Source organism: Sturnira hondurensis, unplaced genomic scaffold (assembly GCF_014824575.4).
Source record: "Sturnira hondurensis isolate 20B ecotype Veracruz unplaced genomic scaffold, ASM1482457v3 Scaffold0006713, whole genome shotgun sequence".
NCBI lineage: Eukaryota > Metazoa > Chordata > Mammalia > Chiroptera > Phyllostomidae > Sturnira > Sturnira hondurensis.
The window spans coordinates 4,491,579-4,517,491 of record NW_028079344.1 but is presented as its reverse complement, the minus strand read 5'-3'; the positions used below and the strand labels follow the sequence as shown (position 1 = coordinate 4,517,491).

Below are 25,913 nucleotides of genomic sequence, written 5' to 3'. Positions count from 1 at the left end.
GATTGAAAAGCTCATACTGTACCAGTAATTACATATTTTCCCACATTTGCCTGCAGTTAACACCCAGGCTCTCTGTTTTCACCTGTTGTCCTACTAATCTCTTCCCAGCTCATGGTGCCCTTTCTTATGTCCCTGTCTGGTTTTGATGTTAAGGTTGTATTAGTCTCTTAAAATAAAATGGGGGAGCAGTCTTTCTCTCTTCTTTTAGAATAATTTTTGTAAGATCTGAATTATCTACTCCTTGAATATTTGGTAGAACATATGTGTAAATACATTTGGGACTGGTGTTTTTCTGTGGGTTAATTTTTAACCATAATTCACTTTGAAAACAATTTTTGTCTATTCAAAATTTGTTTCTTTTTGAATCAGTTCTGGAAAATCCTATTTGTCCAGAAAATTGCCTAATGCATCTCAATTTTCAAATTCATTGTTAGTTATCCATATTACCTATTATGATTAAAAAAATTTGCCCTGTTCATAACATTGGTTGCTTTTGGTTTTCTTTCTCTTCAATTGACAGATGTTTGTTTACTTTATCAGTGTTTTCACAAAGCCTTTTAATTTTGTTGATTTTTCTTTGCTTTTTATTTAGTAATTTATGCTCTTCTGTTTATTTCCTCTTTTCCTTCTTTGCTCTGTTCTTCATGTGTTTCTTTGAATTAGATGCTTAGTCTTCTAACAACAGCATCTAAGATCATATATATATCCTTTTAGGTACGACTTTATTCGCATCCTACAAGTTTACTATATGGTACTTTATGATTGGCAGTTCTAAATATTTTCTGGTTTATGTTAGGGTGTTTTACTTTGGCCCATTAGTTAGTGGAAGTGCTTTCTCACTCAGATCCTAAGGAGTGAAGATCAGTTCGCCTCCTTGTTATTTCCTTGTTCTGGTGCCCACTGCCTTCCTGTTTCCACACTCCCTCCCCCATCCCATCTGCCCCTTCTTTGCAGGTTTAGGTTTTATGTGGCAGTGGCAGTTCTAATTCTTAGCATTCCACAGTTCCAAGACAGTATCTCCCATTGAACATCAGCTGCGAATCCTCCCTCTTCCCAGCCCTTGGCAACCACTGTTGTGTCCTCTGCTTCCATGAATCTGACTTCTCTGGGTAACTCATATAAGTGGAATCATGGAGGATTTGTCCTTCTGTGGCTAGCTTTTTTCATTTAGTGTAATGTCCTCCAAGTTCATCCATGTTGTTGTAAATGGCAAGATTTTCTTCTTTTTTAAGGCTGATTAAGGATCTTAAGAAACAACACCTTTATGGTTTCTGCCCCAATATGTCAATTCTAAGCTGATCTCTAGGCTGCCTTTGCTGAGGGTAAATCTCACAATGTCAACTTCTCTAAGAAGTAATGGGTTTTTGATTTGGGCAGAACCATGGAATTGACCCTACTACAAAACAAAGGAATTGCCCTCTGTGCGTTTTCTCATTGTTAAATTTCACGTTGAAAATAATCCTACAGCATGCCAGTCCCGGGATGAGAACCACTTAGTTTCCTGGTTAAACAGAAACAGCACTCATCAACAGTTGATTCCTTGGGGCAGATGTGATCTCCATTTTGCAGGCTGCAAAGTGGAGGCGCGGGGAAGTGAAATCTAACTAAGCAAGGGATGCTGGAATCCTCACCTAAGGATTGAATCCAGTGCTGCACACCATGGTTTCTAGGGTCCGTTTTCCTGAATTAGGGAATGCAGTTATGTGTAATGCGGTGCCCATTGAGTTCTGACACCCGACAAACAGCATTCATGCTTAGAGGTGTTTCAATTTGCTCAATATAGCCAGTTGACAACTGCTTTTAAATCTTGAATGCCTTTCCTGTCTGTTGCTATCGCAACAAATGAAAGCAATTCAGACAATGTTTACTGATCATTTATAAGCAAGTATGGCAAGCCATAGGAGGAGCTGTAGTAATTAATGTTTTCTGGAGTACACAAAATACTACTCAAAAGCTTGCTCTTGCCTTGCTTCATATTACCAGCTAAGCAAAGAACAAACGGACATGCAGGTGTCTTACTTACCCTCCCCACTTCCACAAGGTTGGTCACCATTACTACGCTCGCTGTGTTTTCATGCCACACCATCCTCCAGAAGTCATAGATGGTCTCTTGCATTGGTCCTAGAGCAAAACACAACAGAGACTTGTTTTTTCTTTGCAAGTTTGCAACTGGAAAATGTCTGGGCTTGCAAACAAATCACATGCAGTTCTCTCAATTTTACAGATGGACTTAGCTCTCTTTTCTAGTATTGATGCAACAGGGTACTCTTTCTGGAAGAGCTTCTGTAGAATTACCGAATTTTTTCACTTATAGTTGAATTTTCTCATGTTATCAAACATATCTGCATTTGAGCTCTTTCTACCCCTTTAAACTACTGCCATTAAAGAAAGTTACTTTTTTCCTCATTTAGCTATTTATCTCCATAATACATGAGAGTGAAATTTTAAAACATGGTAAACATTTCTCTTCCTGCTAACCATTGGCAAATATCCCAGGGAAATGGTATGTATATAAATGAAATAAGCCTCTGTAGGTAAAATGTCCTTTTCTGGTTTCTAATATTTTTTTTATTCTGTCAATCCATTTTTGGGGGGGCCTGACTTCCTAAAGTGAGAGAGAAGTTAGAGTTTTAAGCAGTTGTACTTCCTGTCACTGAACATGATTAGCATCTCCTTTCTTAGCTGTTGGAAAATCTGAAAATTAAAAACTGTTTCTAATGGCCTTGGCTAAAAAAAGTGAGAAATATGTATTATGAAATACCTGTGTTATATACTAGCAGGTATAGAAAGTTGAAATTTAAAATTTCTTTTAAGCCATATTTTAGAAAACATCAAAATGATGATCATAAATATTTGGGGGCTTAAATGTACAGTATAAATCTTTACAAGAAAAGCAGAAATGCAAGGAAATGAGAAGAACCCACTTCAAAGGCATGGAGGGCCACATGCTACATGTGGCGTCAGACAAATATCCAAGTAGAGGCTGGGACCAGAACCCATTGTGCTCTAGCGTCTTGACATTACAGGCTACTGGATTTGGAGCTCAATATTTAAATTTGAGATTTGCCCCTGCCTTTGTAACTGGCTGTGTGATTTTGGGGAAGTCACTCAGCCACTATGAACTTCAGTTCTTCATCTTTATCTACATACTGATTTCAATAACACTTATCAGGGTTATTTTGAGAATTCATGGACTTAATTCACACTCAGGAATTTTATAAATACCAAAGCACTAGAACTAAAACCAAGGTGCACTGTAAGATATTTATTAATGGTTATTCCTTGGCTGAGGCTTGGATATTGAGCAATGGTGGCACAGTTGAGGGGTCTCTTCAGTCACCTTCCATTTCTCTTGACCAATTATCAGTTGGTTCTCATGTAATTTCTTTCTTCTTCCTCACTGTCAAAGCCTCCTTTCTTTCCACAATGCAAAACTCTATCATTCCTCCTCCTGCTTCTGGCCACGCACTCTTGCCCTCCCCAAACTTACTCCATCTCCTGATATTGCTGTGTCTACTGCCCGTATGGAACCTTATATACCAACTCCCCAGAAGCTGCACCTGCCATTCCTGCCCCGGTCCCTTGGCACGTGTTTGCCATTCTCCTGATGTATAGGCTGAAGATTTCCGTGACTTAAATCTAAGGTCACAGAGGAGACAAGTAGACATTGGACCCATCAATCACTACATTTCTAGTTTGAAGAGAGGTACATCTATTGTGTACTTAACATCTTGTTACTTAGTCACAAGATATAAAATGCCCTGAGTCCTGTGAAGATAGTCTTCCCAATGTGACCCATGAAATAAAAGAGTGGCTCAGACACTTTCTGACTCCTCCACTAGATGCATGGGCCGCTGCCACCTACTCTGAAACTTCCAGGAATAGTTCTGATGACAATGGCTACAGTGGATGCATCAGATGTTCCAGCATTATGGAGGACGGTGCTGTGCTGTTAGGAAGAAAAGCTCTGTCTCCCCTCAATGCCCAACAGGAGCCTTCCCAGAGACATTCCAGGCTCTAGGGCCCAGAGTGCCCTGTAAGTGCAACTCACTTGCTCTTTCTTAGGTTTAGACTCCCTTGTGATTACTTTCAAGTTTTCCTTGGAGGGGAACGTGGCTGGTGTTACTGCAGTTTTCTTATGGCCCACCTGGCCCATATTAGGAGCTCAGTGAACAACTGAATGAATGGATACATCTGTGTGCATATACCTAAACTGTATTGTTTTTTATTAGAATGTTACACTAAATATATTTAAGAGTTAAATAATAGTATCAGTATATAATATTTGCATGGTTCCCTTTCTTGACTTATCTTATCTGTATTATCTGTAGAAGCTTAAAAGCACATCACCTTTATTCCTTTCCAACCCATTAAAGGGAGGAGGGTATCTTCTGTAAGATCTAAGTGTCCCTGCCCCGAGGCTTTGCCTGTCAACTTAACTCAGTCCATTCCCCCAGGTTCCCAGAGTGCCATCCTAGCCTCCCAGTAACTGTTCTCTGCTGGGGGCAGTGGGTCTCAGTCCTGGTTGCATATGACAATGATTGTGGAGCTTTTGAGAATTCTGAAGTTCTAATCCAAGGGCCTAATTTAGTTGGCCTGGGTGTGTTTTCAAATCTCCCCTGGTGGAGAACCATGGGTCTGCTGCATTAGGGCATGTGGCTCCACCTTCTGACTTCAGCACTCCGAGGTTTCCTCTGAGGTGTAGTTGTGGACACCAAGGTCTTGTTTGTTTCAAATCTACTGAATAGCCAAACCCTAATACAAGGTCTTTGAATCCAGGAATCCCATTTCTTTCTGAATTAGAAGGAACTTCACTCCTAAAATGTCATCTAGGAACACAGCTGTACCACCTTGCCATTGGGCTGAGAAGCAGGTAAGGTGACACAGTTTTTTAAAAAAAAATATTTACAAAGCTAAATTTGAGTTAGCTTTAAAATAAAGGCTATTTATAAGTATTAGTGGCTCCCATAGGAGAATACATATACCATAGTTTTTATGATTTTTCCCCACTGACCGGGACTAAAAAATATTAGGCTAGAAATACAAATTATGTAGGTTCTTTTCAATGCTAAAGTTAGGCACAGGTATCCAGAGAAACTACAACAGCTTGGGGTTAAAATCTGAAAATGAATTCAAACACAAAGCTTATTCTAAGTTGATCCCAGAAAGGCAAAATAAGTGCCAGGAAAGGGGTCCCCAACTCCCCTGGTGCAGTTTGGCCTTTTTCTTCCCTCTCCTCTCCTTCACCTGTGGGGCACGGTGCGCCGTTGACCTGTGAGAGGGCCCCCTTCTCTGACACAGGGCCTCGCCCTGACCGGCGACTGTGGCCCTTCAACAACAAAACTTCTCGGGCCTGGGCCTGATTTCTTTTCTCTTTGACATATTTCAGATCATTTCCTGAGATCTGAATAAATTATAACTCAGAGATACATGTTTCCTGATATCAAAAAGCACAGTGCGGGTTGAGCAGGCAGACTTGACTGACACCAAGGCTACTGCCTTTGGTTTCAGCAACTCCTAGTGGGTCTGCGAGACTGGCCGTCAGAGCCGACACTGACTCTGCCGTTGCATGCCTGGCACACAAGGTGGTTCCTGCCTGCACCCATGCCCTTGCAGGGCTGAGACTGGGGAGGCAGACCACGGGAGGCCAGCTCTCCTCTGCCCCAATGTCCATCTCCCAGGCCTGGTGTGGCAGGTACCCTCACCATGAGGAGAACAATCGATAGAGAGATCACTGGAGACTGCTCACAGAAAACAGACAACTAAACTCCCAAGACAAGGAATCCAAAACAGCAGGCAAAGGATGGAACGATCTCCCTCCCCCAAGGTGTGAACAGCTGCCATCTGCAGCCCCAGTATTTGATTTCTGCAGTTTCTGGCTGGGTGGAAGCCGCCACAATTGCTGCGCCTGTGCATTTACAGATGTTTGCACAGTAGGCAGGAAGGTTATTCTCAGCAGTCTTTCCCCTATGGGACGGAAGCATTTGAAAGGTAAGGTCTTGAAATTTCAATAGTATCAGGCCAGTAACACATTCCATCTCCTCCACAATAGTTGGCACACACAGACCTCTGCTGAGAGGGAAATGTGCGGAGCGGCCGTTCTCACTACCACCAAGGCCTGAAGGAACAACAGCAGAAAAGGGCAGACAGAAGCAGAGCACAATAAAGAAAAATTTAAAGGAATGAAAAGCATAAGTGAGAGATATTCAAGGATGGGCTCTATTGTGTAAGATGAATTCTCCAGTTCATGAGAAGTGACATATATTAAAAATTATAATTTCAAACCTTGAACAGTTGACTTGTACCCCTTCTTTTCACATTCTGGTTTCTATGCAGTATGTTTTGTGTGTTAACTAGAGCCTCGGGGAAGTCAAGGTCCTTTAAGCTCACAGTGGCATATTAGAGATATTTTTAAAGGCAAGAAAGATAACACAAATATGAACTGGTATTCAATCATACATAGAATGATTCCTAACTCATTTTGTGCACTTATTATTTCCCAGATTCTGTTTGAATCTCTTTCGATTTAAACACCATAATCCTATGTAATGTTATTGTTTCCCCCATTTACTGAAAAGTCAGGTAAGTTACCCAAGGTCACAGGGCTGGTGAGCACAGAGCAGGGCCCTGAGCTCTGACCCAGTGTCACCCTGCTTCCGTACTTGACAGGCCTGCGAGTACAGTCATCACGTTCCCAGCAAGGATAAAATAGAAAAAAACCCATGTCAACCACTGAAATCAACCTCCTTAAAGGCGTTTTAGGATCAAGTCACTTCCTTCCTTTAAACCTCTCAAGGTCCCACGCTGCAGAGTAAAATGCAGCTTCATGACCACAGCTGGCTCCCCAGTCCCCTCCCCTGCCCACTCGGCAGCCTCTCTGCTCGTCCAGAACACCACGTGTCGCGCTGCCTCTACAGGCCTAGCCCAAGCCGCATAATCTCCTGCATTCCAGACCAGCCTCACAACCTGCCACAGCTCATCTCTGAAAAACATCATTTTCCCACTTACAGATCTTCCAAGGGGTCCCCACTGCTCATAGAGTAAAACCTGCTTTCTTCACAAAGGCAAATGTGGCCCTACACACTCTGTGCCTGGATCGGGTCTCCAGTCTCGGCTGTTACTGTCCCACAGGCCATCCCTCCCTGGCCACTTTCCTGAGACCTCCTCCCACTCATGCTTTGGTTCAAGCCCACGTGTCTTGCTGGTCTCAGCTTGGCAGACTAAACGCCACTCCCTCAGGCAAGTTTTCCAAGACCCACGTCGTGACCCTTATTTCTTCATAACATTTGATGTAGTGCCCGTGTGTTTCTCATGCATGTTATCCTAAGTGGTCTGTGATGTGGATTTGCCCATCCGGTCACACAGTTTCTCTGTGCCCTCCGGTTTCACACCTACCTGACTTCGCTCATTCAAATTCCTTCTTGGGCAGTAGGAATACGAGTGTGCAGCCCATGTTTACAGGTAAGCAGTTAGCCTGCTTTGTGCCAGGATTCTGTGATGTATGGTGAGGGATGGAAAGGTGAGTGATAGGAATACAGTCTCCACTTTCAAGAAGCTTGTAGTTGTATAGAGATAGCAAGGACATAATACACTTACATAAAATGCAGTAAGGTAAGCCTCTTAGGACACTTGAACTTCAAACTAAGACATGTACACCTCTGGAGACACATGGAGATTTTCCAAGGAGTACGAGTAGTTTTAAAAGTTTTAATTTCCAGATACATCTACATAGATTCTGCCAAAATGGACCTCCCTGAGAAGCCCCCATGCACAAAGGGCTTTCTTGCACTTGACAAAATCCATCTCAAATACTAACATGGGATACAAGCTAGGTGAAAAGAACCTACAACTCTGAAACTAGGAGATGGGTTGAAATACGGACTCCAGAAACTCACAGAGCTTCCTGCATTTTCTGTTGAAACACAATTCTGTTAAGGGTAAAACTCGGGTGTTAGGAATGGGGTATTTGGTTCAGGATGGGATGCTCTGAATTCAGAACACTCAAAGTGGTGTAGGCTGGTAATGCTTCTGCTTTTAAATGGAACCAGAATTTTTTTCAGGATGCCAAATTTTATGGGATGAAACCCATGGACATGGTTTCATGTATTTTATTTCATGTTTGATATACTTTAATCTGTAAGGTAGTTAAAATACATTTATCAAATGCTATAAAATATTTATTCTAAATATATCCATCCTCATTTTGTCTCAGAAATATGTAATATAGTCTACCTTCTATTAACAAATAAACTCATAAACATGTGATAAAAATTTTAGATAGCAACTTAAAAGTTTCAGTACATAATTTTTTCAAGCCTCTTTTGGGGATACACAAGCAGAACCTTTTGAAGAGCACTGTCAGAAAGCAAGGTTCGAGTACACCGTGGTGGTCAGAGTCAGGGAGAGACTGCGTTTCACTGGTGAGGAGGCAGGAGGAAAAGCATAGCTGAGGACGGGAACATGCAATGGGCTCCAATGAGTGGATATGACTGACAGGTAGGAACGAGGGTAGAAGGTGGGTTGGCAGGTCCTCCAGGAAGAATATCCAGTAGGAGTGACTCAATACTACCTGAGGGGGGAAGGGGATACATGTGGAGCCATCTTGTGAGAAAACGTGACATTTAAAAAAATTGTGAGTTTGTATTTTATGAGTAGAAGAAAGATATTAAGAACACAGCTAGGAAGGAATCTTTTCCATTGAAAGCTTGGGCAAGTCAGAGGAAGAAGGAAGAATTTGGTGGTGTGAACAGGCACTGGGGGAGGCATGGGACCTGCAGAGGAGGTTTCCACAGGCGTGGGCTCATGTTTTACAGGTGTGATGAGGTGTCCGCAGCCACAAGGAAGGAGGGAAGGAAGGATGGACGGATGGGAGGAGGAGAAGGAGGGAAGGAGGTGAGGGAGAGGGAACTGGGCCCAGTATGCAGGCACGCTGAGCCCAGCGATCAAAGTCGAGCGAGCCTGAGCTCTCCTGTAGGATGCAGATAGATGTCAGTCTCCAAGTGGAAGGATCTATTCTAGTCACTGAATGAAAACTCCCAAGAAATACAAATATGTTGAAAATGACAGTAAAGAGATCATGCTCCCTATTGATTGAGAGGTAAAAGTTTTCAATATTTTACTCCAGATATATTTAAAAATGTTAAAACGGCCTATTCTGAAGATGGCTCCCTGGGCATTCAAATGGCCCAGTGAAAACATCCAGGCTGAGATGCCGGGAATCCCAAGTGCAGTGGCTGTGGGGGCCCCGGGTAGCAGGTCTGTTTGAGAAACACAGGCAGCCTGGGGGTAGGCGCTGGGCAGGGTGACAGGCCCCAGCTGGCCTCACACAGATGGCACACCCAAGGCTCCCTGAGGACAGGGGTGAGGTTTAGGTGGGTCATGGACGACAGGCTTACATTAAATCTGACTGGGGAAGGAGCTGCCCTTGGTGGGCAGTTTTGAATGAAACCAAGCAGGATTCTTGCTGTCCCTAGTGCAAGACCATTGCTTTGTCAGCCAAGGCTCTGGGATGGAAAGTAAGGGGGCCTGAGAGGAGGAGTGACAAGGATGGTGGACAAATGAGGACCAATGTTAGTAAGTCCTGTGGGCCAGATGTGTTTCACAGGTACGGACTCATTTACTCACCACTGCCACTGTGTGTTTCCATCTTCAGATAAGAAAGGCTTAGGAGATTAAGAAACTTTAATGTTGGGATTCCAACCCAGGTGCCTTTTTAAATTTCAAAATGACCTGAACAGACTGGGGGCCTTGTTTGTGCACACTGGTCCTCTAACACCAGATGTGACTGACTATTCCACTGACTAGTGGGGAACATGCTGAGTGTCAAAGCGTGGAGGAGGGAAGGGGCCATGACCCTGTGGACACAGTAGCTGTGGAAAACCTCCTTGCTATGAGCACTGGCCTGCCTTGGGCTCAGTCAGGTTCTTTGGCATCCAGTGCACTCCACCAGCACTGAAGAGCACTGAAGGTAGAATATGGATGTGGAAAAAGATGAGCCTAAGATTTATGAGTTTGTTTTAAAGCTCTTGTTCATAAATAAAAATGACCTGGTGTGTTTGATCTATTATTGTTGCTGTTGCTGCTGGCGATAATCTAGAATGAGTATTATGAAGTCAGAGATTCAGTATTCAGAGCATCAGATGTCCCTTCAGTGGTTTCTGAATAAGTTTTTATTAAAAAACTTTATGTGATTTATCAATATGATGCTTCCATAACACCTACGTCTATAATTTCACATTAAGTGGCTTTTCATTTTTGCAGGAGTGAAATCTACAAGGTAAAATAATGCCACCTTGCCTTACGGACCGAATCTGCCTGTGTGTCACAAAAGTGATAATGGTGACACAGAAAACAGCTGGCTTCTGCATTAATAACCCTTAACCACACTTACTTGATAGGAGCATTTGCGCTCCCCTGAGGCTACTGATGTTAAAAATCATGGAATTTTTATGAATAATTTTTGGTTTCAGCTGCAGGAAAAGAAAAAACCCAAGTTGAGACTACTGGGTACAGACAATGTGATTTGTTCATTTTCCTGGATTGCTAAGAATACCTCCAACTTGCCCCATTAAAGAAACAATAAAAATCAACTAATGAGTTAGATGCAAACACTGAGAATCATTCTATGAAGGAAAAAACTTGAGAATATTGTATTTAAACTAAATTCAGAAATGTAACAGGCAGCATGTTAAAATAACATTTTCCAAGGGTTGCTGTTATGTGAAGCGCCCTCCACATCTGGACTTCCTGGGTTACCAGTGTTCACCAGTCCACTGCATTTTAATTTTAATTTAGTGACAGTAAAAGAGGAGAGAACAGGCATTGGAGCTGTAATAAAATACACCTTTTTAGAAGCAGTGTCAAAAATGTGACTTACATAATAATGTAAAGAGTGTTTTCAGTTAATAAATTTCAGTGGTCCCCACACTGAATGATACCTCTCTTCGTACTCTGGAGTCAGTTTTCCCACTGCACGAGCCTTCTTCCTTCACCCAGCTTGCTCTGGTTAGCAGCTCCTTGCTGATTACCCTAGTCCGTCTAAGTTGGCTCACAGATGTGTGCTCTTCTTATAACCTAAAACTAGGCATACACTTTCTGCTCCGTCCATGAATAACATTTCCTCTCAAACACAATCTGTGCGCTGATGTTTACATTTCACTCATATCATTTCCTAAAATTCCCTTTTTGGGCTGAAATAAAAAGTGTCAATGTTAACTGCAAATATTTATGGCCTTCTCTAGGTAATTAGTTCCATGGACTGTTGGTTTCCAGGTGCATTAAAGAACGTATGAAATGCTGACTGGACACCAAAAGGTCATGTCAGTTTTAGTTAAAAGAAAATTAGTATAAACCAAACACTAATGGATAGGGTGTATACAAATGCTAAAATGGCTTCAACAAACAAGTGTTGATGAGGATTTAGAGAAAATGAACTCTAGTGCACACTAGTTGGTGGGAATGCAGATTGGTACAGCCACTGTGGAAAGTAGTATGGAGTTACCTAAGAAAAAAATACTGAAAATGGGTCTGCCTTGTGATCCAGTGATTCCACTTCTGGGAATATATCTGAAGAAGTCAGAAACACGAATTCACTGCAGCATTATTCACAATAGGCAAGATTTTGATGCAGCCCAATGTCCATCAGTAGATGAGTGGATAAAAAAGTGTGGTACATTTACACAGTGGAATACTACCTGGTTGTAAAAAAGAAGAAATCTTACCCATTTCAACAGCATGCATAGACCTGGAGAGCATCATGCTAAGGGAAATAAGCCAGTCATAGAGAGACAAAACTGTATGATTTCATTCATATGTGGAATCTAATGAACAAAATAAAGTAACAAAATAGAGGCAGACACAGAAAGAGAGCAGACTGACAGCTGTCAGAGGGGAGGTGGTTGTGGGGCTGGGTGAGAAAGGTAAAGGGATTAAGCACAAAAAGAAAACCCCTCACAGGCGCAGACAACAGTATTGTGATTATCAGAGGGAAGGAGGGGCTTGGGGGAGGTATAAGAGGGTAAAGGGGGGATAAATGGTGAGGGAAGGAGACTTGACTTGGGGTGGTGAAGCCGACTATGATGACCATATAATATACACATGGTATATCATAGAATGCACACCTGAAACTTGTATGGTTTTATTAACCAATGTCACTCCAGTAAATTCAATAAAAAAAAAAAAAGAATAGCTCAGAAAACCACTTTCTATAGTGTAAGTCATAATTCTTCATCCATTATCTCTTTTTTGGTTAATAATCTGATTTTTACCTTATTTACTTATTCAATTAGAATAATTATAAAATGTTTAAAAACAAAAAATAAAGAATAATATAGTAGGTATTATTTAATATGTCTTAATAAAGACAAATTTAATCAGTAGCCATTTTCTTCCTAGAGAAACTTAGTTTCTTCTAAGAAACTTTCTTTCTTCTTCCAAGAAACTTAGTATCTTTCAGTTCTAATCTTCACTTTTCCAGTTTTCATATCTGTACTGTCTAGTATCTTAGTTCCAATGTGAGTCCATCTTATCTTGATTCTTTTCTGTTATAAATTTTTATACACCTTCATAGTTTTGATTGTGGTTTTTCTTTTTTAATTTTTAATTTTTAAACTTCAAATATATTTTTTCAATTATAGTTGACATACATTATTATGTCAGTTTCAGGCAAACAAACCAGTGACTAGACATTACATAACTTACTAAGTGTTCATCCTGATAAATCTCAACCCCCCCTCGGTCCTCTGCTTCATCTACTCTGCTATTAATTCCCTGTAAAGTACCCTTCATGTCAGTCAGTGTATTCTTCATTTCTGATTGGGCTCTCTTGTGTTTTCTATCTCTGTTTTTATGTTTCCTATCTCTTTGTTGAAGTTCTCACCAAGTTCATCTACTCCTCCCCTAAGTTTAATAAGCATCCTTAAGACCAGTGTTGTGAATTCTGAATTTAGGAGAGTGGTTGTCTCCATTTTGTTCAGTTCTTTTTCTGGAGTTTTGTTGTTCTTTAATTTGGGACACGTTTCTTTGTCTCCTCATTTTGGCAGCCTCCTTGTGCTTGTTCCTATGTATTAGGTAGAGCTGCTACATCTGCTAGGCCTGGCAAAGTGGCCCTATGTAGTAGGTGTCCTGTAGGGTCCAATGGCAGAGTCTCTGCAACCACCCAAGCTGCACACTTGAGGTGTGCCCCCAATGTGGGCTGTGTACACCCTCCTCTTGTAGTTGAACCTTGACTGTTTTTGGCACATCAACAGGAGGAATTTACCCCCAGGCCAACTAGCTGCAAGGATTGGCTTTGACCATGGTGGAGGATCAGCTGTCCAGGATATAGCCCCCCAGAGCAGAACTTACTTCAGCAGAGCTCTGGTGTGTTCTGAGTGTGTCCCTTGGGTGTGTTCCTTGTGAAGGTGATTCAATGTTCTAAATTTCTTTGATGTGGTCTAAAGCTCTCCACCAGGTGCACTGGTTCTGTGGCCTCCTGGGAGGTGCAGGCTAAGGTTGGTCACCATCTGTCCTCTCTTTGAGGACATCTGGCATGAGCTACAAAGTGATCTGCAGATGGCTGCTACTTGTGTCAGCCTTGGAGGTGCCCAGGAGAGGCCAAGTTATCCAGGAAGTCTGGCTGCCACTAGTACTGGGCCTGGGGCCACTTAGTGAGAGTTATACAGCATGCTAAAGTCAGATGTTGTTCGAGAGATTTTAGGAAGTCCAAAGCATAATCCTAGGCTGGCTGTCTGTATGAAGAAACCACCAGAAGTGGCTTGGGTTGGGCCCGCAAATTGGGTGGGGCCTTATGGAATCACCAGTGCTCGGCAAACAGTGTTATTCAGCTTGACAGAATCTCAAATATGGTGTCCACCTGCTGACTCTATAGGGGGAGGCTCAGAAAAGAAATAATGGCCTCTGCCAGCACTTCCACCTGGGAGAAAGCTGCCCTCCAGCTATTGCTCTGATGTCACACCACTCAGTTCCTCCCTGTATGTCCTTGGTGCCCCAGCAGTGGAACTCAGAGCAAGTGAGTTATGATGACTTCTTTTCCTGCAATTGGAACCCTAAGCTTGTGGTCTGATGTGGGACTGGGACTCCTTGCTCCTCAGGGAGGATGTCTGTAGCCAAGACATCCCTCCTCATTTTTATCTTCCACATGTGGGCGTGGGACTAGCTTATTCCATCTTTACCTCTCCTACCAGACTCGATGTGGCTTCTTCTTTATATCCTTATGTAAGTTCAGCTAGACTTCAGGCAGTTCTGAATACTGGTTGTTCTGTAGTTTAGCTGTAATTTTGCTGTAGTTGTGGGAGGGTTTACTTATGCTTTGACTGGAAGCTTGTGGTTTTTCTTAACTTACCTTTTCTAGAACAAAGTTCATGCACTTCTACACCATTCTTAACTCTGTCTCAAATCACAGCAAAAATGGATAAAAAAGCACATTAAAAAATAAACTGAAAATAAAATGGTCCAAGTATTCTGAGTGCTTTCTTACTTTCCCATACCTGGATTTTAAGATCTTTAAACAGGGAAATAAATGAAAATAGTGGCTTTGAGACATAAATTTGTCAAAATATTTTTAGAACTTTTCTTTTTCTTAAACAGAAGTTACACATGTTAAAATTAATTCAATTAAGCATTTCAAAATAAAAATGTACCCTTATCAAAATAAAAGATCACCCTTGGGAGACTTAAAATAAATTATTTCTTATATACAAACACATACAAACTTCTAACCATTTAGATACACTTGTGTATTAATCCCAAATGAAATTTTTAGATACACTTGTGTATAAATCCCAAATGAAATTTTTAACAAGTCATTTAAAAGACAACTTTGATTGCTGTCATACCACTTACGCCCTATGATGACTTAAATTACAATTATGGGTTTTGTTAAAAAAACAACATATTTTTTATCTATAAAAATGCTAGCATACAAACTCAAAACTAAGTTTCTTGAAAGTAATGAAAATATTCTAAGTGTTAAGAAAACTTAGAAAAAAAATCTTCCTATTTGTAAAATAGAAGTAGAATAAGATTGGTCTGATTGTACTGCTAGATGATTTGTTTTAGAAACTTGTTGGTAAATTACCGATTATAATTCTTAATATCCTTTGTACTTTCTCCTGGGTGAGTACTGAGGCTTTGGGTGTGGATCAAGGTGGGGGTCACCAGAAAGTATCTGAAGCCACGGACATGATTACTCACAGTGCAGTGCATACATTTTATCACCTACATGTAAATATTTCACTGGGTATCTATCTATTTTTAAGAACATAGCCATGATACTATTATATCACTTTAAACAGAATAATAATTGTTTAAAATTATTGTACACCCATTAACCATTACACTGTGGTCTTTTTCCTAAGCTGACATGCAGTGATTGGGGGACATCTGTATTTTCTGGGACTCCATTGTGTGAAACTGATCTCAGAAGTGGTCTGTAGAAATTTCTCTCAAGTCAGACTCACTCTATCTACTACCTCCTTGATACAGATCAGGATCGGCAACTTTTAGGCATCTAGTCAACCACTAGCCAAGAAGACTATGCCTGCCTAAGCAGCCCCACCCAACACAAATTAGTTGCAGAAACAGGCCAAGAGCACACATCTTTCTCTTTACTTCCCCCTTTGCTCCTGTCATTATTCTCTTTCCCATAAAATCATTCCTCAGCCCCATTTAGTTCTCCAGTGGTTTCTGAGCCTTACAAAGCTCCTCTCTAAAATATCATTGCATGATTCTTACAAATTGATTATAAAGCCTCTTGGGAAGGACCTGTCTGGTCAATAGAATTAAGCTGTTTCCATTTATGTGTAATCCAACTTTGTGCATTAGGAAAACTTCAGACACATGCAAAGGTTGATGTCCTGTGCTGTTATCATAGGTGCTCAATTTCTACAAGACTCTTAAAGGAAAATATGCTTCTCACAGTTTCTTCTTCTTCTTCAAGTTTGTTGCCTTTCTAACCTATGTTTGATTTTTTAAATTTTTTTAAAGATTTTATTTATTTACCTTTAGAGAGGAATGGAAGGAGAGAAGGAGAGAAACATCAATGTATGGTTGCCTCTCGTGAGTCCCCTGCTGGGAACTGGCCTGCAACCCAGGCATGTGCCCTAACTGGGAATCGAACTGCAATTGTGTGGTTTGCAGGCCCGCACTCAATCCACTGAGCTACACCAGCCAGGGCTAACCTATGTTTGATTTTTGTTGACAAGTTTAAACAAATGATGATAAGTTTAAACAATGATGATAATCTTTGTACTTTGTAGGATGAAATTTGTTGGTAAAAAGATTGGGGAAGTTCTCCTTCATTATTTGTTCAAATAAGTTTTCAATTTCTTGCTCTTCCTCTTCTCTTTTGGGCACCCCTGTGATTCAGATGTTGGAACGTTTAAAATTGTCCTGGAGGTTCCTAAGCCTCTCCTCATTTTTCTGAATTCTTGTTTGTTGGGAACTGCTCTGCCTGGTTTCAGGAGTTGTAACTGCCCCCCACGGATAAGACTGAGTGAAGGACCTCCAGACTGTGAGCCACTAAGGAGACAAACCTTGTCTCTGGCAGCAACACTGCTTCTGCTTCATCCCCTGCCTCCAATGCTTGGTCCGTTAGTCAGAGACAGGTAAGACCCTTCAGATAAGGGGCAACCTAAGCCAGACACGATCACTTGGGAGGCCCTCAAGGAAGGATTTGGGGGGCTGCAGAAAAGAGGGAGTGATGGAGCCTTTTCCCCTGGCTATTCTGACGTAGCCTAAGTCCCCATTCCTGTCTGGGAGAAATGTTTCCTGGCTCTAATCCACTTAAAGCCTAAAAACCTATGACTGGGAAGGTGATGCAGCTCTTTACTGGCTGGAGCAGGTTCCCGGTGATCAGGGCTAAGAAATAATATGTAAAATCTTGTGAAACCTGCTTTGTTTAGAATGCTCTCATTTAAATGATAAGGATCCAAGCAAGAAGTTTGTTTCTCAAAGTTTTAAAGCTCTTTAGCTATTTGACCCTGACTGAGAATAAGCCCTCATAGTTCTTTGGATGTTATTTATTGTTTGATCCTTACCTGTACTCTTGTGCAAAATGAACCTAATAAAAGCCCTTGAGGAAGGGGCTCTTGGTATTTCTCCTCTGAGAGATTGACCACCTTTCCTCCCCAAGCAGATCATGTCTTGGCAGTATCATTTTCATCCATGGTGGATGGGGGTACTTGCTGGCAAAGTTGCCCCCAAACTTGTTTCTTCATTCTGTTCTGGCTGAATGTTTGTTTCTTCCTTCTGCTCCAAATCATTGATTTGAGTCCTGGTTTCCTTCTCTTTACTGTAAGTTCCCTGTATATTTTTCTTTACTTCACTTTGCATAGCTTTCAGTTTTTCTCTGTTTTGTGACCATACTTACCCATTTCTGTGAGCATCCTGATTAACAATGTTTTGAACTCTGCATCTGATAGGTTGGCTATCTCTTCATTGCTTAGTTCTGTTTTTGTAGCTTTGATCTGTTCTTTCATTTGGGCCATATATATATATTTTTTGGTCTCGGCACACCTGTTACATTGTAAGGGGTAGAGCCTTAGGTATTTGCCATGGCAGGGCAACACATTTTGCTGTGTTGTGGCACTGTATGTGGGGGAGGGGTCAGAGAGGAAACTGGCACTTGCTAGGTTCTTGGTCCAGCTCTTATTAATATGCAATTTTGCTTTAACACCATATTTGGGAACTACTTTAGGCCATTTCTCTCCTCACCCCACCCTATTTAGCAGGTGAGAAAGTGAAACCTAATGAAACCTGGAACCACTCTTCCCGTATCTCAAGACACGTGGACACGATTTTGAACAAGTTTTCAAGGCAGTTACTTCTGTTTCTTGCCTTCTCACCCAAAAGGATGCTTCTGAAAGTTTCCTGATGTAATGCCCCTCACTGCTATTAAAAATCGGAGATTGCGTGCACTGAGCTATGTCTAGGGAGTCAATATATCTCTATTTTATTCATTTATTAGATTTATTCTCCCTTTTCTTAAATAAAAGCAATCCCACTTGAATAGTGAGAGAATCTTAATTAAAGAAGATGGAGATTAATGAAAGCTTCTATTTCTCTGGCAGTGGTCCCCAAGGCATGTGAATACAGGCTTTTCCCTTCGCTTTCTTTCTCCTCGACAGAAGGCAACCAGATCCTTTGGGTCACCAAACCCCTCCACTCTGAAGCCTGCCACTTTTTTCTCCTTAGTTGCTTTGTCTCTGTTCCCCTCTTTACAGCATCAACAAGTACACAGGATAGGTATATAAGGGTTTTATTTGGAGACAGCCTGATGAATGCTCTGTGACCCAGCCAGCAGGAGGTTCTTGTGGGGTGAACATCTGTTATGTTCCTCCCTTCTGAAGCTACAGACACTTTCGTGTGCGCCTCTTCATAGCTCTTCATGCGGTATTGCTGTACAACCTGTCTCAGGGACCGAGTACCAAAGGTCCCTATGGTGGTGGTATCTCTATGTCTGCGTCATACAGAAGATTGTTGCCACACACTGCCTACTAACCCTTTCATTGTTTTCTATGTACTAATTTCTCTTCAGAGGCCTATTCTTTAACCCTGCCACTCAGTCTGATTTGTCTGCCTTTATTATTCTGCTTTCCATGTCAAGCATAATAGCAGCCTTTGCATTGCCATTCACAGTGGTACCACTGCAAGCTGGAAATGTTTATTAGCTGCCAGAAAGGGCTGAATATAGTCCAAAAAGAATGCAATCCACATAATGGTTCTTGTAGATAGATGGTGTTTCCAGAAATGCTTTGGGATATTTAGTTTCAAGTCCTGCTAGGAGTCAGTCACTCCATAATTGTTTTTTATATACAAATATTTCTTTGTTTACGCAACATGGTCACAATAAACTCTTTGAAACTTGGCCCTAAAATTTTCTTCCATATACAAACATGTTTTATGTCAGTAACTATGATAAGATGTTTTCCCTCCAAGAGGCAATAAAGCAGTATGGTTAATTAGAGTGTAGACTCTAAAGTTAGACTGGCTAGGCTCATATACCAGCTCTGAATACCCTCTAAATAAATATTAGCTACATTCTTATTATCATTATGATTATATGGGTTCCAAAAGGCCCATCTCTCCAGTCCCACGTTTGAGTGCAATGGATAAACCAGGAGAAACAACTGTGGATGGAGACAGACTGTACAACCTGGAGTTCTAGCACGGGGAAATAAAGCCTCAAAACGTGTGACTGAAAAAATCTGTGAGGCTTCAGGTGGCAGGAGAAACACCCAGCCTCACAGAAGAGTTCATTGGAGAGACCCACAGGGTCCTAGAACATACACAAAACCACCCACCCAGGAATTAGCACCAGAAGGGCCAATTTGCTTGTGGATAGCAGTGGGAGTGACTGAAAGCTGGCCGAGAGCAGAGCAAGAGGCATTGTTCCCTCTTGGACCCCTCCCCCACATACAGTGGCACAACACAGTAAGGTGGGTTGCCCGGCCCTAGTGAACATCTAAGACTCCACCCCTTACTACAGGCATGCCAAGACAAAATAAAATGACCAAATGAAAGAAGAAATCAAATCTCCAGAAAAAAATACAAGTAAGTGACAAATAGATGGCCAACCTATCAGATGCACAGTTCAAAACACCAGTAATCAAGATGCTCACCAAATTGGTTGAGTATGGTCACAAAGTAGAGAAAAAAAAGTGAAGGTTGTGCAAAGTGAAATAAAGGAAAATGTACAGGGAACCAACAGTGAAGGGAGGGAAACTGGGATTCAAATCAATGATTTGGAACAGAAGGAAGAAATGCACATTCAGGCAGAACAGAATGAAGAAACAAGAATTCAAAAAAATGAGGAGAGGCTTAGGAACCTGTGGGACAACTTTAAATGTTCCAACATCTGAATCACAGGGGTGCCTGAAGGAGAAGAGGAAGAGAAAGAAATTGAAAACTTACTTGAACAAATAATGAAGAAGAACTTCCCCAATCTGGCAAAGAAAATAGACTTCCAGGAAGTCCAGGAAACTGAGAGTTCCAAAAAAGGTGGACCCAAAGAAGCATACACTGAGGCACATCAAAATTACATTACCCAAGCTTAAAGATAAGGAGAGAATCTTAGAAGCAGCAAAAGAATAGGAAACAGTTACCTTCAAAGGAGTTCTCAAAAGACTATCAGCTGATTTCTCAAAAGAAACCTTGCAGGTAAGAAGGGGCTGCAAAGAACTATTCCAAGTCATGAAAGGCAAGGACCTACATCCAAGATTACTCTATCCAGAAAAGTTTTTATTTAGAATGGAAGGACAGATAAAGTGCTTCTCAGATAAGATCATATTCAAGAAGTTCATCATCACCAAGTCCTTATTATATGAAATGTTAAAGGGACTTATCTAAGAAAAAGAAGATAAAAAGCATGCATAGTCAAATGACAGCAAATTCACAATTATTAACAACCACACCTAAAACAAAAACAGAAACAAACTAAGCAAACAAGTAGAACAGGAAGAGAACCACAGAAATGGAGATCACATGGAGGGTTATCAGTGGGGAGGGGGACCATGAGGGAGTATGTAAAGGGGATAAGAAGCATGATTGGTAACCACAAAATAGTTTAGGAAATGGAGATGCCAAAGAACTTATATGTATGACCCATGTACATGAAGGAAGAGAGGGGGATGCTGGTGGGAGAGGGGATGCAGGGTGGATGGGAATAAAGGGGAGAAAAAAAATAGGACAACTGAACTAGCATAATCAATAAAAAATATATTTAAAATAAAAAGAGCTGGTTGTTCACATAGGCAATAGCACTGTGTAATTCCTGAAGTCGCTGCTGTATTCCCGGCCCTGTTCTGAGCCAGTCACCTGGTAGGTGCACAGAAATGTTTGATTAATTTTGGATGCGTTAGGCCAGAAAGAAATGGCTTGCTTTGCAAAGGTCTGTGATGTAGGCGGTCTGGGGAAGCCAGCACCAGGAAAACTGCATGGGTACTTAGCTACAGCTCTATCCTTTCAAAGGGCTGAGCCTGGAAGAAAGAAAGATGTGACGTCCTATATTTCCTTGCTATTTAACAAAATATCTCCAGGGACACCAGAAACACGATGTTTCTCCTAGGTTGAACATTGTATACACTCTATTAAAATATAAATGTTAGTCCATACAGGTTACAAATACTTTTGTTTACATGACTCATTTGAACTTACATGAATGAAGATCACTTAAATCAATTTGTGCTTTAAATTTCAACTGTTTCAATTACACAAGAGAAGAATGGGGCTTTCGATTTTTAAAGTTTCTACCAGCACAGAAAGATTTTATACGTTTCTATTTCGAATGAGAAACAGCTCTAAAATACTCTTAAAGATTTAAAAAGTATTTGCTTTAAGACAGCCTAAAACCAGGTAACTGCTTAACAGCAGGGCATCATTCGTCTTCAAATTTTCCCGCACTCGGTTAGCTCCCCCCGACTCCGTGCGCATGCGCTCCTGCTCAGCACGTGTCACAACACGGGTGGACGTTACTAATGTCACTTTTTTTTTGGTTTCATCTTCTAATCTACAACCTGACTTTAAACATTCTCACTACTACTAAGCAAGTTTATTAAGAGCATGTGGATGAAAGATGTCTATGATATGATCTTTTAGTAAATTGGCCAGTATCTTTTATATGTAACTTGGTGAAAAGCAGCTATTCTTTGAAAATAAATTTGTAGATAGGCTGTTGATTGCAATTGTTCATTTTTTCTTAGAAAAAGAGGGATGTAGAGTGAAGTGTGGGCTGGCCCTGCAGGGAGATCCTGGCCCTGTAATTTGGAATACTTAAGACCCCATGAGGGTCGTTGCTCTTTGCCTGTGTATAAATCATACTCTTTCACAGACTCCCTGTTTAAATTTGGACCCTAGAGAATACTCTACAAGGCAATGCTTTTAAATCAATCTCAAATAGGATTGAATAAATAATTCCAAACATTCTCCACCACTCCCGACAATGTGGGGACAACTTAGCTGGGAAAAGCAAATTCAGCTGATGTAGAATTCGTATTTCCGGAGCAAGCTGCGCTGGAGCTTGGAGGAGTAAAAACAAAAGGGGTTTATGGAAGCCTTAGCTTTTGATTTAAAAAACTTTTTTCTTTCAATTCTACTGAAAGGTAATTTCAAGTGTTCACCCCTGTTTGGAGATCAGAATGCAGGAGACAAAAGCTTCTTTATAGAGTGTGGAGAACTGGCAAAGATGCTCCAGCTGGAGGCATGACTTGCTGAGGAAAATTGTATCTTATTCTAAGCACTATTTTTTACTGCTTCAGAGGCCTGAAGGGAATTCTGTGCTACAAAAATACAAACCATATTTATCTTTCTAAAAATTCTCATTAAAAATGTTCATACCACACAGATTATATGAAAGAAGTGTGGAAGAAAAACAGATGAACAGCAAACAGAAGGAAGACATTGTAGGAAAGTTTCAACTCTTGTGTGGAGCTGAGGTTCTGGAGGTGTTTCCACTATACATCTTCACTTTCTGCATTTTTATTAGCTTCATATAAAAGTTTGCTCCTAGGTGAAAGTCTCTGGAGGAAATTTCTTTCAGGTTTTTCTTTTGCAAATTATAATTATGAACACATATGGCATGTATGGGGTTGGGGCTTATGACCGAAGAGGTTGGTCAGTGTGGAGATAAGCATTTAGTTTAACAAGATGGAGTATCTTCAAAACCAGTGCCTTGATTTACTGATGTGTCTAAAGAAAAAGCATTAGTAAAAATAGGAGATGACCAACTCTTATCTTAGAAAAGAAATAGTCAGGTGCTTGAGATAACAATCCTTATATTCCCCCAGGTAAGTAGATGCTTTATTGGGCCAACATGAGATATCCTTTTTGCCTAGTTGGACTACTCTATCACTTAATTGGTGTCTGGCACACAGTAACTCACAATTCATTTGTTTATTCCTTTGCTCTCTCATTCTTGTGTTCTCAGTGAGCATCTGCTCCTAGCTAGCTCTCTACCAGGCAGTCGGTAGCTACTTGTTGAATCAATGAATGCACCCTGGTGTTTTTTGATGCCAGGTTATGAGCCAACATGCCGTTGAGGGCAGTTCTCTCTGATGGACAGTGACATTTCTCATTGTAAATAACTATCTCGTATCTGGTTTTCTATATAGTTCCTGTGGTCTATGCCAGTGTGACTTGAAGTCCTAAAACATGACATTGAGTATCCAGAAGCTCTGAGCATCACAGTTGTACTTTTCACTCTATATTGTTAAAATCCACACATTTTACTCTTCTTGAGCATAGGTGCCTTGGAGGCACTTCATTTCTTTTGTCTGAACTGTGCTAACTTGACAGTGTTGGCTGCTGGATTGGAGTTCTAAGCTTGGCCTTGATCTTGCCAAGTAGGGTCTTGTTTTGTCACCATCAGTGTTAGCCCTGTGCAGCAGCACCCTTGTGGAGCCCTGGACTGTGGGTGCCCACACAGGTGCTCAGATGCCTGTGTAAGAACAAGGAGACTCTGGATGCTTCATGTCATGTTTGAGGACATCTAAGACAACTTTAATTAAGATGTATTTTCAGGCCCTGGCTTGCATAGCTCAGTGGATTGAGCGCGGGCCTGCGAACCAGACAATTGCAGTTCGATTCCCAGTCAGGGCACATGCCTGGGTTGCAGGCCGGTTCCTTGCAGGCCAACTACCAGCAGGGGACGCACAAAAGGCAACCATACATTGATGTTTCTCTCCCTCTCTCCTTCCCCTCTAATAAATAAATAAATAAAATAAAAAAAACAACTATATAAAAAAAAGACGTATTTTCAGATATGACTATATCATTGGAGATTTGCCTTTTTCAAGAAGCATCATAACTTGGAAGGAAAGGGTTGCACCTGTTTACCAAAAATTAACCATGTGATTTTGAGGGGTGTGCTTTGCCAAGCCCGTGAAAGAGGCAGCATGCAACACATGGGCAGCAACACAAGCCCGAACCTCTTCTTTAAGGCAAGAATCACACGTTCTTACGCATTATGAGGCCCCGTCCGCACGCTACAGGCACACAGATACATGTCACTTCTGTTTTCCATCCCTCCTTCTCACCTCAGGGGTCTCAATTCTCCTACTTATGAAATAAGAGGAATAAATACCAAAATAGTCAGAGGATTGAAAATACATTGAATTGGTCATAGCACCAAGCCTAGTACATAATAGGCCCATAGTATTTATTGAATAGCCAAATAAAAGTGCTGAGTTTCAGAAAGAAAAGTGTTGTATCAATCCAAATTACTAATATGAGAAGAAAATGTATATATCACTTTTTATTAAATGAGAAGGAAGCTCACTTAAAAATCAACATTTGGGGACTATATTTAATATTAGAAAACATATTTTAGTCATACGTAACCTAGATTATTGAATAAAATAAAACCTACAACTATCCCACTACATTTATTGTTGTCTGAATTATTCATTTTATTCCAGATTTTTCTGTGTTTACTCTCTATTATGTTCGTTAGTTTTCTCTCCAAGATAATTCCATGCGAATTAATCGACTTAAAGCACTGTTTTCACCACTATGTGGCTTAGAGACAGCCTTTCTCTCTCCCTGTGTGTCTGCCTTTCTTTAAATAACACCCCTTATTCAAAGCCTTTGAAAAGTGTCCTCACTTTACTTCTCAGTACTCAGTTCTTGGCCCCTCTACTGCAGGGGTGTTAGCTGGGGTGCATAGTGTTTTAGGCTGGGCTTTATTAAGTCTGTAAATGCCTGAACATCTATGTAAAAGATGTGTGTATACATGTGAATCTCTTGAGAGAAGATCCATTTCAAGAAGTGATTAAGAAGACTCAAAATGCCACAGAGGTGAAGACCTTTCCCACCTCACACCCTCTGCAGGGGAGCGTGATCCTCCCACTGGCCCAGCCTCTGACCAGGGAACCCATGCTTCAAGGCTGGCTGAAGACACGTCCTAATTTCCTCATCTCCACCTTCTAGGCTCATGCCTTCTACCCCTTCCTTGCCTCCTGGAAATCCCAGCCAAGTGCTGGGTCTCTGCCACCTGACTGTGATGTGTCATCCAGATGTCATGGGCATGGCTGCTCCCCCTGAAGGAATTACAGGCAAGTTCCCCTGGCAGGATCTTCCAATATTTCTCTGTGTTCAACCCACAGATGAACTTGAAAGTGAGGAAGAGGGACTCCGTGATGGGCAGGCCATGCTCATTACAGACTTACACAACAACCTGTCCTTCCACAACGAACTTTCATCATCTTTCTTGAGTTCTCTCAAGAGGAAGTCAGTTTGAAAGATGACACTAAACAATAATAAAGAGAACCCTTCTCCAGGGCCCTCTTGTTTGCACACCATGTGGCTGGCAGGTGTTCTTCCGAATCATTTTGGATGAATGGTTCTAAATGTGTGTCTCCAGCTCAGGGCCTGCACAGTCCCTGTGGGGTGTCTGAGTATTTTGTCATTGTGAAATAGGGTAAATTCTGGGCAATCCCACTGACCTGTGTACTCATTTGCCCTTCGCTGTGAACCATGCTTTTGAAATCCCAGCTCTGCCCTGGCTCTGAGAATGGACATGGAGTAACAGACATGCTTTCTCTCCTTTGATCCCTTCTACACCAAATCATAAATCCTGAATATTACAGTTGTATTAGTGGCTGGTTAAAAAGATGTGATGAAGTGAATACTGGGTTGTAAGTGTATTAGCTGGCAGATGGAATACAATTCAATGGAAGGGAGATAGGAAGAAAAAGCCACAGATCTGGCTTCAATGTGGTACCTTCAATTTGCAGAAACATTTCCATCATTATCAAAGGTAAAATCAATTCCTGGTAGGAAAATCAATAAAGTCGAGGGAAGGGGAGAGATTGAATAGATAAATTCATGACATGCCCTCTGTATTGAAGGCACTTGGTGAAAATCTATGTATTTTGAAGTCTTGGGAATATAAGTGGTTGCCAGTAAATTGGACCATTCAT

The 25,913-nt window shown here is 41.2% G+C and overlaps 1 protein-coding gene across 9 annotated transcripts in view; it reads right to left on the bottom strand.

Moving 5' to 3' along the window:
- Positions 1–25,913, bottom strand: part of PTPRM (protein tyrosine phosphatase receptor type M) — an 827,815-nt gene that overhangs the window by 57,166 nt on the left and 744,736 nt on the right. For all 9 annotated transcript variants that reach the window (XM_037050333.1, XM_037050337.1, XM_037050335.1 and 6 more), the window contains one exon: positions 2,024–2,121. In XM_037050333.1, coding sequence (XP_036906228.1) covers positions 2,024–2,121 — 98 coding nt within the window. The remainder of the gene's footprint in view (positions 1–2,023; positions 2,122–25,913) is intronic.